The 15,143-nt window shown below is 36.1% G+C and overlaps 3 protein-coding genes across 4 annotated transcripts; all 3 read left to right on the top strand.

The window, feature by feature from the left end:
• The first annotated feature begins 137 nt into the window (after nt 1-137).
• LOC127159068 (lecithin retinol acyltransferase-like) lies at nt 138-3,016 on the top strand. Its single transcript, XM_051102020.1, has 2 exons — nt 138-843; nt 2,092-3,016. The coding sequence occupies exons 1-2, from the start codon at nt 313-315 to the stop codon at nt 2,242-2,244; spliced, it is 684 nt and encodes a 227-aa protein (XP_050957977.1). The 5' UTR covers nt 138-312; the 3' UTR covers nt 2,245-3,016.
• A 316-nt stretch (nt 3,017-3,332) lies between these two features.
• On the top strand, nt 3,333-6,018 carry lratb.2 (lecithin retinol acyltransferase b, tandem duplicate 2). The gene is made up of 2 exons (XM_051115096.1): nt 3,333-4,098; nt 5,487-6,018. Exons 1-2 carry the CDS (start codon nt 3,592-3,594, stop codon nt 5,640-5,642), a joined length of 663 nt encoding a protein of 220 aa, XP_050971053.1. The 5' UTR covers nt 3,333-3,591; the 3' UTR covers nt 5,643-6,018.
• Nucleotides 6,019-6,150: 132 nt separating this feature from the next.
• Nucleotides 6,151-14,515, top strand: rbm46 (RNA binding motif protein 46). Of its 2 annotated transcripts, none has more exons than XM_051115007.1 (6): nt 6,151-6,290; nt 6,791-6,957; nt 9,090-9,427; nt 9,560-9,689; nt 11,002-11,796; nt 13,960-14,515. In XM_051115007.1, the coding sequence occupies exons 2-6, from the start codon at nt 6,813-6,815 to the stop codon at nt 14,151-14,153; spliced, it is 1,602 nt and encodes a 533-aa protein (XP_050970964.1). In that variant the 5' UTR covers nt 6,151-6,290; nt 6,791-6,812; the 3' UTR covers nt 14,154-14,515. The 2 variants fall into 2 exon arrangements, with proteins under 2 accessions (XP_050970964.1, XP_050970972.1); XM_051115015.1 differs by lacking the exon at nt 6,151-6,290 and having other exon boundaries at nt 6,748-6,957; nt 13,960-14,040; nt 14,236-14,515.
• The last annotated feature ends 628 nt before the right edge of the window (nt 14,516-15,143 follow it).

Below are 15,143 nucleotides of genomic sequence, written 5' to 3'. Positions count from 1 at the left end.
ACCTTTTTTCATAATAAGCGATCTAAATATATTCTAAAAATACAAAAACAAATCACAAACACGTTCTTATATGTGTCCAGATTATAGGTTACGTTTTACCGTGTATGATAATGTAACTTACAGTTGTAATGTGCCGTTATTATGTCCTTTTCCTTCCCTGTTTATATTTTCTGTCGTTCACATTTTTACAGCTCTTCACCAGCGCATCACTAGCGGCCAATAGCATTTCCGCTACCGCAGTGACGTCATGGCGGACCGCTGCTCCTTAGAATAAAAAGAAGCGGGGAAGTGAAGCCTGAGCAGCACTGCAAAATGTTAGATTCTCTTGCTTTGCTGTTGGAGAAAACCTTTCTTCTTGCACATTTTAACTTTTTCAGCACAGCTTCACCTAAACCAGAAAGATGCGCAAAGCGCCGCGAGGAGGGCACTTATTATTTCCAGCGCGGGGATCTCCTGGAGGTTCCTCGCACTTTGTTCACTCACTTTGGCATTTATCTCGGTGACAACAAAGTCGCACACCTTATGCCTGACATACTGCCGGTTCTGACGAGCAACAAATCTCAAATCCAGAAAGTTGTGACGAACAAGCGCTTGCTCCTTGGTGTGATCTACAAGTACGCCTCAATACGGGTCGACACGGTGGAGGATTTTGCCTACGGATCTCCTATTTTGCTCAACACAATGGATACTACCCTGAGGAGACAGCCGCTGGCTGCTGAGGATGTCGCCAGGAGAGCTGAAAAACTTATCGGTCATATTCCGTATAGTCTCCTGTGGAATAACTGCGAACATTTTGTCACTTACTGCCGCTACGGGACAGCGGTCAGCCTGCAGACAGAGCAGGTAAACGCGGTTGGCTCTTATCAGCACGTTTTCCTTGTGAATCGACCAGTGCATACTTCATATCCACAGCGTCTAGATAGTAGATTGAAAGTTAATAATTAAATGTTACCAGTTTATTGGCTTTCTGCTTTGGATGCTACGCACAGTTATACATTAGCAAGATTCGTTTAAAAATAGGTTTAGCCAGATTAAGAGGAAGTTTGCGCAAAGTATTTTTATTAGTTTCAGCACAAACGCAATTTAAGTCTTAAACGGATTAATATGTACATTAATTTATGTAGACGATACCCTCTATCTTAAATAAGTAGGTCAATTATGTTAAAAACAAGTCAGTGACAAATAAAGATGGGCTTTAAAGAAATGTATTACAGCCTACGTTTGGGAAAAAAATCATATATACCATAAAAATGTCGAAAATATTGAAGTAATGCAAACTTGAAAAAATTACAAAATGCATTCCCTCATCTTGTAGGTCCTTATTGTGTTATTTATTTATTACAAATATTAAGATTTCCCCCCAAATTTTAGGTTGTTATGTATGTCCCATTTTACCTAAACAAAACATGCCTTTTTCATTTATTTTTTTTTCGCGAGAAACTAACGAAGACTTCTCTATGGGTTTCTTGTCACATGACAACAAAATGGCTTCCTGCGTTTTCGCTACCATGAGTTTAAATTTGGCCAACGAACGTTTTTAATTCTATATATATATATATATATATATATATATGTGTGTGTGTGTGTGTGTGTGTGTGTATATATATATATATAAACAAAAATGTACAAACGAATGTATTAATTAATAAAAAAAAAATAATTTTTGTCTTGAAATAGATGTTTCCAACTATTTTTGTACAAATATATATATATATATATATATATATATATATAAAGTGCTACTAAAACAAAGCCTACTAAAAGTTAGTTGAAATCTCCCTAAAATGCCTTTCTGCAATTCAGATTGGGGTTTAGAGCTGGGTGTTCCCTTTTCCACCGCTCTTTAATTTCTTGCATCTAAAGTGACAAGGTATTTTTTCAAGTCATTTGGCTGACTGAGAGCTTTTCGGAAAATCTGGGTCATTTAAGCGCAAAAAGGAACAACGGCTGCTTTCAGTGGCAAGTGGGTTTGGAGAGATACGCGCCCAGAAAAACATAGCAGCACCGTCTCAGTCAGATGCGAATGACAGATTGCTTTTTGTTTGTTTTAGCGCTCCGAATCTCACCTATCCCATCTCTTTCCCTCAACAGTTCTGTGAAAGTTTAAAGTCAGTAATCCGGGACCAGAGGAGTGTTCTTCTGACCACTGTCATCGGAATGCTTTCCATGTTTTTTCTTGGAATAGCGCCATCCACCGCACTTCCAACCTTTATCATTCCTTTCATCTTGTGGATGGCTGGATAATAGACTATTTAACGTATTTAAAAGTTTGTATTTTTTGCTTCTATTATAGAATGTCACTGCAACAGTTGTTGCCATTGACAGTTGTATTTTTTCGCTATTGATAACTTAATCTTTTTCATTATTTTTACCTTCATATATTAACATTTTACATTGTTGTACATTTTATGACACCTTTTTATAAACATACTGTACAGTGTTAACAAGTAAATAAATGTAAATTCAAATGACAAAATGGTGTTTCTTATGCTCTTGCCTAATTATAGCACAAATATGTGACCCTGGACCACAAAACTAGTTATAAGGGTCAATTATTTTTTAAATAAATACGCTTTCCATTGATGTATGGTTTGTTAGGATTTGACCATATTTGGCCAAGATGCAACTATTGGAAAATCTAGAATGTGAGGGTGCAAAAAAAATCAAAATATTGAGAAAATCGCCTTTAAAGCTGACCAAATGAAGTTCTTAGCAATGCATATTACTAATCAAAAATTACCTTTTGATATACGGTAGGAAATTTACAAAATATCTTAATGGAACATGATCTTAACTTAATATCCTAATGATTTTTGGCATTAAAGAAAAATGCCAAATGTACCCGTACTCCTTACGGCTTGTTTTGTGGTACAGGGTCACATATAGACTAAAATAGAATATTTTTTTCCATTTCACAAAGTTTCATGAAGAACCTTTAACATCAGTGGAATCTCTTTTCATAAAGTGAAAAAAGGTTCTTTAGATTTTTAAAATATTCTTCAGACTAAAACTTTTGTAACCTTTATGTTTAAGTGTATACAGAATAAACATAATTTAGACTTTTCTTAAATAATATAATAAAAAAAATAGTAATTTACATCTGTATTTGCTTTTGTGTTGTCAGTTGTTTACCAAAGACAGTTAACATAAATTGTTTCAGTTATTGAAAATGTAGTTTACAACTGTACAAAACTTATATTTTTACAGTTAACAATTTAAAAAAATTGTTCATTTATGTTTGTATAAGAGCATAAGAGTTTAACCAATGAGAATCTTGAAAAATTCTATACTCAGTAATTAATTTTAAGTAGTTACATATAGTCATTGCTGCAGCATTTGTTCATTATACAACTAGCTTTCTCTTTTTTGTTACATAAATAGAAAATGTTAGGTAATTTAATCCACAAAGGGTGAGAAAATCGTTGAGAACTATGAACTGTTTGTTTCATTAGGCATGTGATGTACTTATTATCGAGCATTTTTTCTGAAAATAGCTCTGGGTTTGTAATCCCCAAGCCCCTCCCCAGTCTGCCTCAAGTGGGATAAAGCCTGCAGGTGCCAGAGCATCTAGAAACTCACCGCATCTCCAGGATGTTTCCTCTAGAGTTCCTCTACAGCCTGTTTTACATCGCTGTGGTCACAGACTTTGACGAAAAGAAGAAGAAAGTGATCCAGTATGACATCTCCAAGTTCAAAAGAGGAGATCTGCTAGAGGTCCCTCGAACTCTCTTCACACATTTCGGAATCTATCTGGGGAACAACCGTGTGGCTCACCTCATTCCTGATATCCTGCCAGTCTTGACTACCGATGAGAAGGCCATTGAGAAGATGGTGAATAACAACCGGCTGATTTTAGGCGCGATAGCAAAAAAAGCAAGTGTCCGGGTGGACTCGGTGGAGGACTTCGCGTACGGCGCAGAGATTCTGCTCAACCACATGGACAAAGTGTGCAGTCGGTCTCCGTTCGAGGGTGAGGAGGTGGCTAGGAGAGCCGAGAAGCTCATGGGCTCCGTGGTTTACAGTCTGCTGTGGTACAACTGCGAGCATTATGTCATGTACTGCAGATATGGCACCAGTGTGAGCTTTCAGTCCTACCAGGTGAGATTTTCCAGAAGAGAAAGAGAGCAAAATCAGCTGTGATAATCTATAATCACAATAAATCTTCTAACAACCAATCAAGAAATTAATCAAAGAGGTTATTTTGTATCAAAATGATTTTCTATCAACAACTTTAATATTCAGTACTGAATTACACTTTCTTAGGTTGCTTTGGTTAGACAAAAACAACTAAGAATGCATTCATACATGCATTTGCTCACGTCATTGTGAACTTACGTAATCAGAGTAGTCTAAAGGACTAAGGGGAGTAAGGAGTCTTAAAATTCTTTAAGCATCTGTAATACTTTGCTGCTTTCAGTCAGCTAATGCGTGACATGAGGATACTTTTTCAGCCACATTGCACTGACTATTTACATTACATTGATTATTTATTTTGACATTATAGGGTGAAAATTCATTAATTTGCTTTGTAATGCTGACCAGCTGTAGCTAGTGAACTAGGTTAAGCATGTGTGGCAATAGCACTAATTCCGTTTCAAATGGGATTACACGCAAAAATCAGGTTAAGAAATTCACTGCGATTGAGAAAAAAACAGCTTTTATGTAAGTTTGGTGAACAACAATGCAGGACTGAAGCAGTAAAAGTGAACTAGAATAAATGAATGTGGAAAGCAGTGACATGTATTAAGGCTGTTTAAACCACAAAATATTCAGTTCATAAACAGGCCTAAGAAAAAACAACTTTGTGCTGGAATCAGTATTTGTTTATTAACTTAACACGGACCACTAACAATGTTTACTGGTTCATTTACTGTTTTGAAATAAATTCAAAAATTCACAGTATAATAACTATGATGTGGAAGAAGACAGGCAGACATCTGATCATTGACTGTTGTGGTGTTTTATTCATTTATTTTTTGATTCAGTTGCTCCTGTTGGTTCTGAGCAAGAATGTTAATCTGCGGAATCCAGGCTGTAATCTCTTTGAAACTTTTTCAACGCACAAACACACACAACATCTTGCTTTCTTTTTTTCAGTCTAAAGAAAGATGATGATTTTGCAACAGCGTGTATGATAAAACTAACCACTCTCCAGCTGTGCTGGACGCATGATTTTGCCACAAAAATCTAAAATATAGACTCATCAAAGGAGAACTATTTTGTTTTTGTTTTGCTAGACAGTCCAGATGATCTCTTTTCCATGAAATAAAAATTAACAATGGATATCATAAAATTGTGCATTTATATGTTTGGGAAATTTGGGAAAATTCCACTAATGCAACACCAAAGAAAATTTACTGTCACCTAGTGTTTAGAGCAACTTAATCTCCGCAACTAACCTTTCTCATTTTTGTAATTTTTTTTTATTCTTTGGAATGCAAATGCAAAATTCTTAACTTTGAATTTCTTTATTTTCTCTTCAACAGTTCTGCAAAGTTGTGCGCAAGATTGTGTGCAGCAAAACAAGTTGTCTTATAAGTTTTCTGTTGTGCTTGTTCATCATGTTTTATTTGGAGACTGTGTCCATCTTTGGAATTTTACCCACATTTATGATCCCCTTCACTATTTGGATGGCATCCTGAAATGGATATTTACATTTTTTTTTTTCATCAAATAACATAAAATAAAAATATAGTGTTTTATTACACCGGGTCACCTATTGGGCCATTGTTAAAAACAACAACAACAACAACAACAACACACACACAAAAACATAAGGATGTGATCTTTTCAGTACTGTCATGTAAAGATACATCAGATAATTTATTTTCTTACTGTTTGTTTGACTTATAATGATATCAGTATTAATTAAAGAAAATGTTTTTGTTTGTATAAATGTTTGTGGCTGGAAAGCTAATGTATATTATTTATATAATACTCGAAGTTTCTTTTAAAATTCCGTGGTATATTTTGTAAAACCATTGTAAAGTCTATGTTAGTCATAAACAAATGAATAAATAAAGTTGAAAGTGAAAAAATATCCCTGATTTTCCTCATAATTTTAATGACCGCTTACGTTTTTTCTTGAATGTTTAAAATTTAATAGCAAATGTAAAGTGCAGATCAAATGAAGCCCTTTTTGCGGAAACGCTCTGGCAGATCATTGGTTGAAACTCGACTATCGGGTAAATAGTGTTTGACGTAGACCATCGAACCGTTGATCATCGAGTGTCACACAAAGTTTTTCCCATATTTTACATTTCTTAATTCATTTATTGAGTGACCAAAAGGTAAGAGAAGCAGTTTAAAGGCATTCACATTCATTTGGAGATTAGTTCCAATGTCATTTTTTTTCACGAGAGCTGAGAGAATTGTCTCACACATTACTTAAATCATAATAGTATTAACACATAGTTCCTATATAAAATATATTTGACTAAGAACACTTGATTTTACAGGTTCCCGCTAATTTAAATGGTCTGGCTGTTCTGTTGTTGTTGAATATGACGAACGTTTTTACCTCAAAATCATGACTTCGATTTTTGTCACGACTATCGAAGTTTTTTATAAAATAGTGATTAATTAAATAAGTTTTATAGTTATTTTCATTAATAAATATACATTAAATTCGCGTAAGACCGTATATTTTGTTGCTTGATAGCTCGATATTTATTATGCTAATTGTTGTTTGCTAGCTGCGCTGCGCTTACGTCATTTTAAGTGTCATAAATGAAAGGCCTCGGGAGTGATACATTTATGAGAAACCTGACACAAAGGCTTTCTTTGGTAGCACTGTGTTTTCTGAAGTGGTTATGGACGAAGGAAGCACCAGTCAGTCATCTGATAATAGTAAGATGGACAGCTCTAAAGAAGCTGCTCTGCTGGCCCTGATGGACAGGACAGGCTACAGCATGGTTCAGGAAAATGGACAGAGGAAGTTTGGTGGTCCACCTCCAGGTAAACTAGAAAATCTTACTGTACAGTACTGTACTTACATTTTATTAGGTACAGTGCCCTCCACTAATATTGGCACCCTTGGTAAATATGAGCAAAGATGGCTATGAAAATAAATCTGCTTTGTTTATCTTTTTGATCTTACATTCAAAAATTCACAAAATGCTAACCTTTCATTGAAGCAAAACAATTAAAACTGGGGGGAAACTTACGTTATGAAATAAATATTTTTCTCTAACGCATGGTGGGCACAATTATTGGCACCCTTAGAAATTATAATGAGTAAAATATCTCTTAAGTATATTCCCATTCATATTTGCATTTATTTAGCACACTAGAATGGCTAGGAGTATGATACTGTCCAGCCATGACTTCCTGTTTCACAGGAATATAAATATGAGGAGCACAAAGGCCAAATTCCCTTAATCATCCATCACAAGGAATAAAACCAAATAATATAGTTCTGATGTGCAGAACAAGATTGTTGAGCTTCACAAAATAGAAAGTGGCTGTAAGAAATAAGCCAAAGCATTGAAAAGTCCTATTTCCACTCTCAGGGCAATAATTAAGAATTTCAATCAACTAAAGATGTTACAAATCTAACTGGAAAAAGATGTGTGTCTATATCGTCCTAATGCATGGTGAGGAGGAGAGTTTAAGTGTCCAAAGACTCTCCAAGTATCACAGCTGGAGAATTGCAGAGATTAATTGAGTCTTGGGGTCAAAAGACTAAAAAAAAAATTCAAACAGCCCCTTCATCACCACATGGTGTTCAGGAGGGTTTTAAGAAAAATCCTCCTTGCTCATCCAAAAACAAACTCCAGCGTATTTAGTTGTCAGACACGACTTAAATTTCAAATGGGACTGGCTTCTGTGGTCAGATGAAACTAAAAAAAGAGCTTTCTGGCAGCAAACCCACCAGATGGTTTTGGTACAGAAAGTACCCCATGCCCACAGTTAAATATACTGCTGGATCTTTAATGTTGTGGGCTTATTTTCCTGCCAGAGGTCCTGGACATCTTGTTCGGATACATGGCATCATGGATTCTAGCAAATACCAACAGATAAAAAATCTGAATCTGACTGCATCTGTTAGAAGTTCTATAATGAGCTGTGGTTGGATCCTCCATCAGGACAATGATCCAAATCAAACATCAAAATCAACACACAAATGTGTCACTGAGCATAAAATGAAGCTTCTACCATTGCCGTCCCAGTTGCCTGGCCTGAACCCTATAGAAAATGCGTGAGGTGAACTGAAGAGAAAAAGCACCAGCATGGAGCTGAGAAACTGAAGGATCTGAAGGGTTTCTGTATGAAGGAATGGTCTCTAATCTTATGTCAGGTGTTCTCCAAACTCTTCAGGCAAAAAAGGAGAAAACTCAGAGCTGTTATCTTGAATAAAGGACGTTACAATAATTGGGTGCCAATAACTGCGGTCAACATGAACTAGAGAAAAACATTTATTTCATAATGAGATTTCCCCCCTGCTTTCCATTGTTTTGCTTCAGTGATAGGTTGGAATTTTTTGAATGAAAGATTAAAAGGATAAACAATGCAGATTTATTTTCACAGCCACCTTTGCTCATATTTACCAAGGGTGCCAATATTAGTGGAGGGCACTGTAGATTCTTAGTTTTCTATGTGCAATTTGTGTATTTCTGTCACTTAATATGAATTCAGTGGCCAAAGTGAAACTGGTTGGTTACCAATATTCTTCGAAATATCTTATGTTATGGTCCACAGGTGAAGTCAGGTTAAGACATAAGGTTGAGTAAATGATGACAGAAATAATACAGCTGTTAAGGCATTATTTTAGGCTATTATTGTAAATGAATTAGCCTTTCTAAATCTTTGAATCCTGGGAAAAAATGTTAGCAATTTTTACTGTTCCATTAATTATATTATGTCATACCTCCTTTTCACAATCTAGTTCATTCAAGATAGATAGAATGAAGCTCCAGCCCATGGTTTTTCTTGCATAATACCATCACATATCATATTACGGTCATAAAATGACCTCAAAAACCATTTCATGCTGACTTTAACAGTTTACAATTAGATGGATTTGTAAATATATGGCTTGGTTTAATTACTCCACTCCTCAAGATGTATTTAACTTTATTATGTCTCAGGTTGGGAGGGCCCTCCTCCTCCAAGAGGTTGTGAGGTGTTTGTGGGAAAAATCCCAAGAGACATGTATGAAGACGAGCTGGTTCCTGTTTTTGAGCGGGCCGGTCGCATCTACGAGTTTCGTCTGATGATGGAGTTCAGCGGGGAGAACCGTGGCTACGCCTTCGTCATGTACACCACCCGAGAGGGAGCCCAACGAGCCATCCAGCTCCTGGACAACTACGAAATCCGCCCTGGGAAGTTCATAGGGGTATGTGTGAGTCTGGACAACTGTCGCCTTTTTATCGGCTCCATCCCGAAAGACAAGAAAAAAGAGGAGATCCAAGAAGAGATGATGAAGGTCAGTATATCACACAACTGCACTTATTAGAAACTAGACAGAACTGCTACAACAATATAAAAGACATTTATATAATAAATATATAATAAAACAGTTGGTCTGAACTAATGTCTAATTCAATTCTAAATACAGGTGACTGAAGGGGTTGTGGATGTGATTGTGTATCCCAGTGCAGTGGACAGGATGAAGAATCGTGGCTTTGCCTTTGTTGAGTATGAATCCCATAAAGCAGCTGCCATGGCTCGCAGGAAACTCATACCAGGTGCAAAAGCACAGTGGAAATATATATATAAAAGATTTATTTGTGTTTGCCGATATGGCAAGCATCATTCTTTCCATTGCTCAAGGGTGGGTATTTATTAAAGAATAGTGAAAAAAGTTTCACGGTTTTCACAAAAATATCAAGCAGCACAATATTTAAAATTGTAGTCATTTTACACAATATAACTGCTTTTACTATATTTTAGATTAAATAAATTCTGCCTTGGTGAGACTTCTTATAAGACTTTTTTCAAAAACTATCTAAATTATTCCACACTTTTTCACGATTTGGTCCATTCCTAATGGATAGTCCCTGGCCTGCCCATCCTTAATTTTCCTTATTAAGTATATCTCAGCTGATTCAGGATACACTAGATTATAGAAATAAAACAAGTAATCTTTGCTGGGAATCCATGGACAGTTTTGTCTCTGGACATTCTATTCATGTCTATTGCAGACATGGTGTTTTCTGGGTTATTTTCAATTTAATGTACAATAATTTTAACCCTTTTTCTTCTGAACAGAAAGATTCAACTAGAAAGCAAACAAGCAGTACTATTTACCGTTGTGGTCAAAAGTTTACATACACCTTGCAGAATCTGCAAAATGTTAATTATTTTACCAAAATAAGAGGGATCATACAAAATGCATGTTATGTTTTATTTAGTACTGTGTAACTAACATATTACACATAAAATATGCTTATATATAGTCCACAATAGAAAATAATAGTTAAATTTATAAAAAATAACCTTGTTTAAAGTTTACATTCACTTGATTCTTAATACTGTGTTGTTACCTGAACGATCCACAGCTGTTTTGGTTTAGTGATAGTTGTTTATTAGTCCCTTGTTTGTCCTGAACAGTTAAACTGCCTGCTGTTCTTCAGAAAAATTCTTCAGGTCCCACAAATTCTTTGGTTTTTCAGCATTTTTGTGTATTTGAACCCTTTGCAACAATAACTGTATGATTTTGAGATCAGTCTTTTCATACCAAAGACAACTGAGGGACTCATATGCAACTACTATTTTCTCTTGTGGATTATATGTAAACATCTTTTATGAGAAATATCTTATTCAGATCAGTACTAAATAAAAAATAAAATGCATTTTTATGATCCCTCTTTTTTTGGTAAAATAATTAACATTTTGCAGATTCTGCAAGGTGTATGTAAACTTTTGGCTTCAACTGTATGTACTTATTTTTAAGGGAAAATCTGTGAGGGCTTGACCATGACACATAAACATTACAATTGTTAGAACTTTTCACAAGTATGCAACTTGCTGTGTGTCAATGTCAACTTAATATTTCAGGAACATTTCAGTTGTGGGGTCACACCATCCAGGTTGACTGGGCTGAACCAGAGAAAGAATTAGATGAGGAAACCATGCAGCGAGTCCGAGTCCTCTATGTTCGTAATCTCATGTTAAACACCACAGAGGAGACGCTTCGCTCTGAATTCTCACGCCTGAAACCTGGCTCCGTGGAACGTGTTAAGAAGCTGACGGATTATGCCTTCATCCACTTCTGTAACCGTGAGGATGCCCTAACTGCTCTTGAATCCATGAATGGGAAACTCATTGATGGTTCGCCCATTGAGGTGACTCTTGCCAAGCCTGTCAGCAAAGACGGGAAGCAAAGATCCGGGTCGAGGAGTAGCTACGGTGGAGTGACACCTGCCGGAAATTACAGTGATTCCAACTTCTTGTTCCAGAGCAGAGATGATGTGAGAATCGGAGCAATAAGTGATGGGTTAACCGCACGCCCTCTCAGCCTGCCGCCTCATTTGGGCAGCCCGTATGCTGTAGATTTAGATCGCTGTGTGTATCCGTTCCTACCTGGATCCACTTTGGTCCCAGTCAGCCTGAACGCCCTGAAGCCCAGCCAGCTGAGCTCAGCTGTATCATTGCTTGATTACTACTGCCACAAGAATGACTGGTCACTGCCGGAGTATCATCTCTACTCCCTGGCCGGACAAGAGGGAAAAATGCTGCTCATCTACAAAGTGGTCATCAGCAGCACCAGGAGCAGCTTCATGCCTGATAAAGCCTGCACCATATTGGAAGATGCCAAGGAGCTTGCTGCTCAGAATGCACTCTGGAACCTGGGTTAGTTTATTTCAGTTGCTCTTTCTGTAGTTTTCATTTCTGTAAAGCATTTAAAAGAATACTGAGTAACAAACAACCTGAAATTAGGAAAGTGCCTGTTATTAAAATGATGTCAGACACATACAGTATAACAAGAATAACTTTCATGTTATGGCTTATAACGGATAAATGACCAATTATAAAAATCTACAGTTCTGTTTTGTCTGAATAAATCAAAACTACTTGAAATGCAGTGAATGTAGGCATCACTATATTATAAAGATAAAGTACAGTAAAAAGAATAAATATTTTAGGATTTCGATTTAACGGTGTTGATAAATTATTAGTGCTTTTACAGTTTTAACTTTGTGAGTGTTAGATGACCAAATAAAAACTGATGAAATTAGCAGTTATTTTGATTATACTCAAATTTGAATACAATTAAAATCATATGCTCATATGCAACTATTACAGAAGGTTCAAACACTCACTGATGCTTCAAAAGGAAACAATGCATTAAGAGACAGAGGGTGAAAACTTTTTGAATCGAAGATCAGGGTAAATTTAACTTATTTTGGCTTAAGGGCAGTACTAAATGAAAAAAATATGATATTTAGGTAAAATAAGAAAAATGTACATATCTTCATTCTGTTCAAAAGTTTACAGCCCTGGGGCCGGTTGCACCAGCTAGACGTAAAAAAGCTGGGTGTAAGCCCTACGCTGGGCTTTGCAACATCTAACTTTATGATAAATATTTACACCTGTTGCACCAGCTAAAACTACAACCAGGCCCAACTACGCCCGGCGTAGATGATGCGCATCCACGCAAACACATTCTCCCGCAGTGATAGCTGAGACGACATCCACGCTGCAGTGGCTACAACTACTAATATAAAACTGAATTGGTCAAGACATCATACTTTATTTTTGATTGAAAGTAAGCACAGCACTTACTGCCATTATTGGATGGCAGAACGTTGCAAATGATGAGAGGAATTCAAGACGTTAAGTATTTCCAAGCATTTACTGTCCCAAGCAAGATGTCGAATAGAAATATTAAGGGAATAATTTAAGACAGTTATATACCGTTATGGTAAAGTAGATTCGTCTCTCATTGTCAATGAGAGAATTTGTGCCATTAATGCAGTGTTAGCCGTAGTTTCTTTTTTACTTTCACTTTTATAACTCTTGCGCAAAGTTTGCGCGTTGCTTGCATGTGTTGCTTGACCTCTCCCCATAATAATTGTTTATAGGCCACATTATCCTGCCCGAAAATACCATAAACGTTACAGTAGGCATCTGCAATAGTTAATTAAAAACAAATCATGTCCGAGCAAATCGTTACCTTTCACTTTACACCTACCTTTGATTAGGCGTAAGATTTAGTGTCAGACGTAGCACTACGCCGAGATGGTGCAACGGGTATAAATTCTACGCACGACTTAAAGCGCATTTTACGTCCAGCCTAGTCTTACAACCGGGCGTACGGCCAGCTGGTGCAACCGGCCCCTGGCTCTTAATGCATTGTTTTTCCTTCTGAAGTATCAATGAGCATTTGAACCTTCTGTAATAGTTGCATGAGTCCCTCAGTTGTCCTCAGTGTTAAAAGTCAGATGTCAAATCATAGAGTCATTGTTGGAAAGGGTTCAAATACACAAAAATGCTGAAAAACCAAATAATTTGTGGGACCTAAATATTTTTCTGAAGAGTGAAGAGTTTAACTGTTCAAGACAAACAAGGGACTCGTGAACAACTATTAAGAATCAAGCGTATGTAAACTTTTAAACCGAGTCATTTTTATAAATTCAACCATTATTTTCTCTTGTGGACTATATGTAAACATCTTTTATGTAAAACATCTTATTCAGGTCAGTACTAAATAAAAAATAACATGCATGTTGAATGATCCCTCTTATTTTGGTAAAATAATTAACATTTTGCAGATTCTGCCAGGTGTATGTAAACTTTTGACCTCAACTGTATTTCACAATATTACTGTTTTACAGTGCAAGAAGCTTTCTTTTTAAAAAACGTAGGCTACTTAAAAAGTCTCTAATATCGTCCAATAGCAATATTTTGTGCATCACTATATGAAATTAAGTGGAGCTTCACATTTGTGCTTGTAGACCTTCGGGTATGATTGTACTGTAAACTCTTTTTTTCCTGTGTGTTTCCGTGTAACAGATTGCTCTATCAGTTCCCCTGGCTCTCCTGTGAATGTTTCTCCTCCTGCACCTTCTGGCTCTGGTTTCCTGTCCTTTGGATGTAGGTCTCTGCCTTACCCAGCATACCCCATGGCCCCCATCTCACCTCCCCTACCCATCTCCTGTTCTTCTGGCCAAAGACTCTTCATCCCCAACCAGTCATCCTTCCTGTAGTCAAGCCATGCAGTATCTGTGAACATTCTTTACCTACAGTGTGTTTCTTAAACGTTCATATGAACCGTTTTTATTGTTTCAGTGATTTTTTTGGTTTACTGCTGTTTCATGTGAATGACTAGCAGCAGTGGCAGGATTCTCCATTCTCCATTCACGTACTATAACATTTAAGTCACTGTTGTTGTTTCGTATTTTATGTATTCTGTTTGGGTGTTTATTTCCCAAGTAAGTTATTTGCTTGTGTTTAACAGTGTTTGAATAGAAACAAAAAATATAAACTGTTACACTATTAAACCGAAGAAAATAGATGCATATTCTTAATAATGCAATAGGTAATGTTGCACGTTCAACATTGTGTTACATTTCCCTGGCAGATTAAATCTCATAAATCTATTTGCATTGTTTATTTTTTATTCTTTTTTAAAAAGAACGTTTTGATAATGCTATAACAGTGCTCCGATATTATACTCAATTTGTCATGTGAACATATCATTACAGTAAATTACACTACCGGTCAAAAGTTTTTGAACAGTAAGATTTGTAATGTTTTTTTAAAGAATTCTCTTTGCTCACCAAGCCTATATTAATTTGATCCAAAATACAGCACCAGTAATATTGTGAAATATTTTTACTGTTTAAAATAACTGCTTTCTGTTTGAATATATTTTAAAATGTAATTTATTCCTGTGATCAAAGCTAAATTTTCAGCATTATTACTCCAGTCTTTTGATTTGCTGTTCAAGAAATATTTATTATTATCAATATTTAAAAGATCAGCATTTATCTGAAATAAAAAAAAAGCTATTGTTACGTTATACCATTCAAAAGCTTGGAGTCAGTATAATTTTTTTGTTCTTCTGAACTTATTCATCAAAGAAACCTGAAAAAATTCTACTCAGCTGTTTTCAACATCATAATAATAATAGATGTTTTTTGAGCCGCAAATCTGAATTTTAGGATGTTTTCTGAAGGGTCATGTGACTGGAGTAA

Source organism: Labeo rohita, chromosome 1 (genome assembly GCF_022985175.1).
Source record: "Labeo rohita strain BAU-BD-2019 chromosome 1, IGBB_LRoh.1.0, whole genome shotgun sequence".
Classification (NCBI taxonomy): Eukaryota; Metazoa; Chordata; class Actinopteri; order Cypriniformes; family Cyprinidae; genus Labeo; species Labeo rohita.
This window is presented reverse-complemented; position numbering and strand designations above follow the sequence as displayed.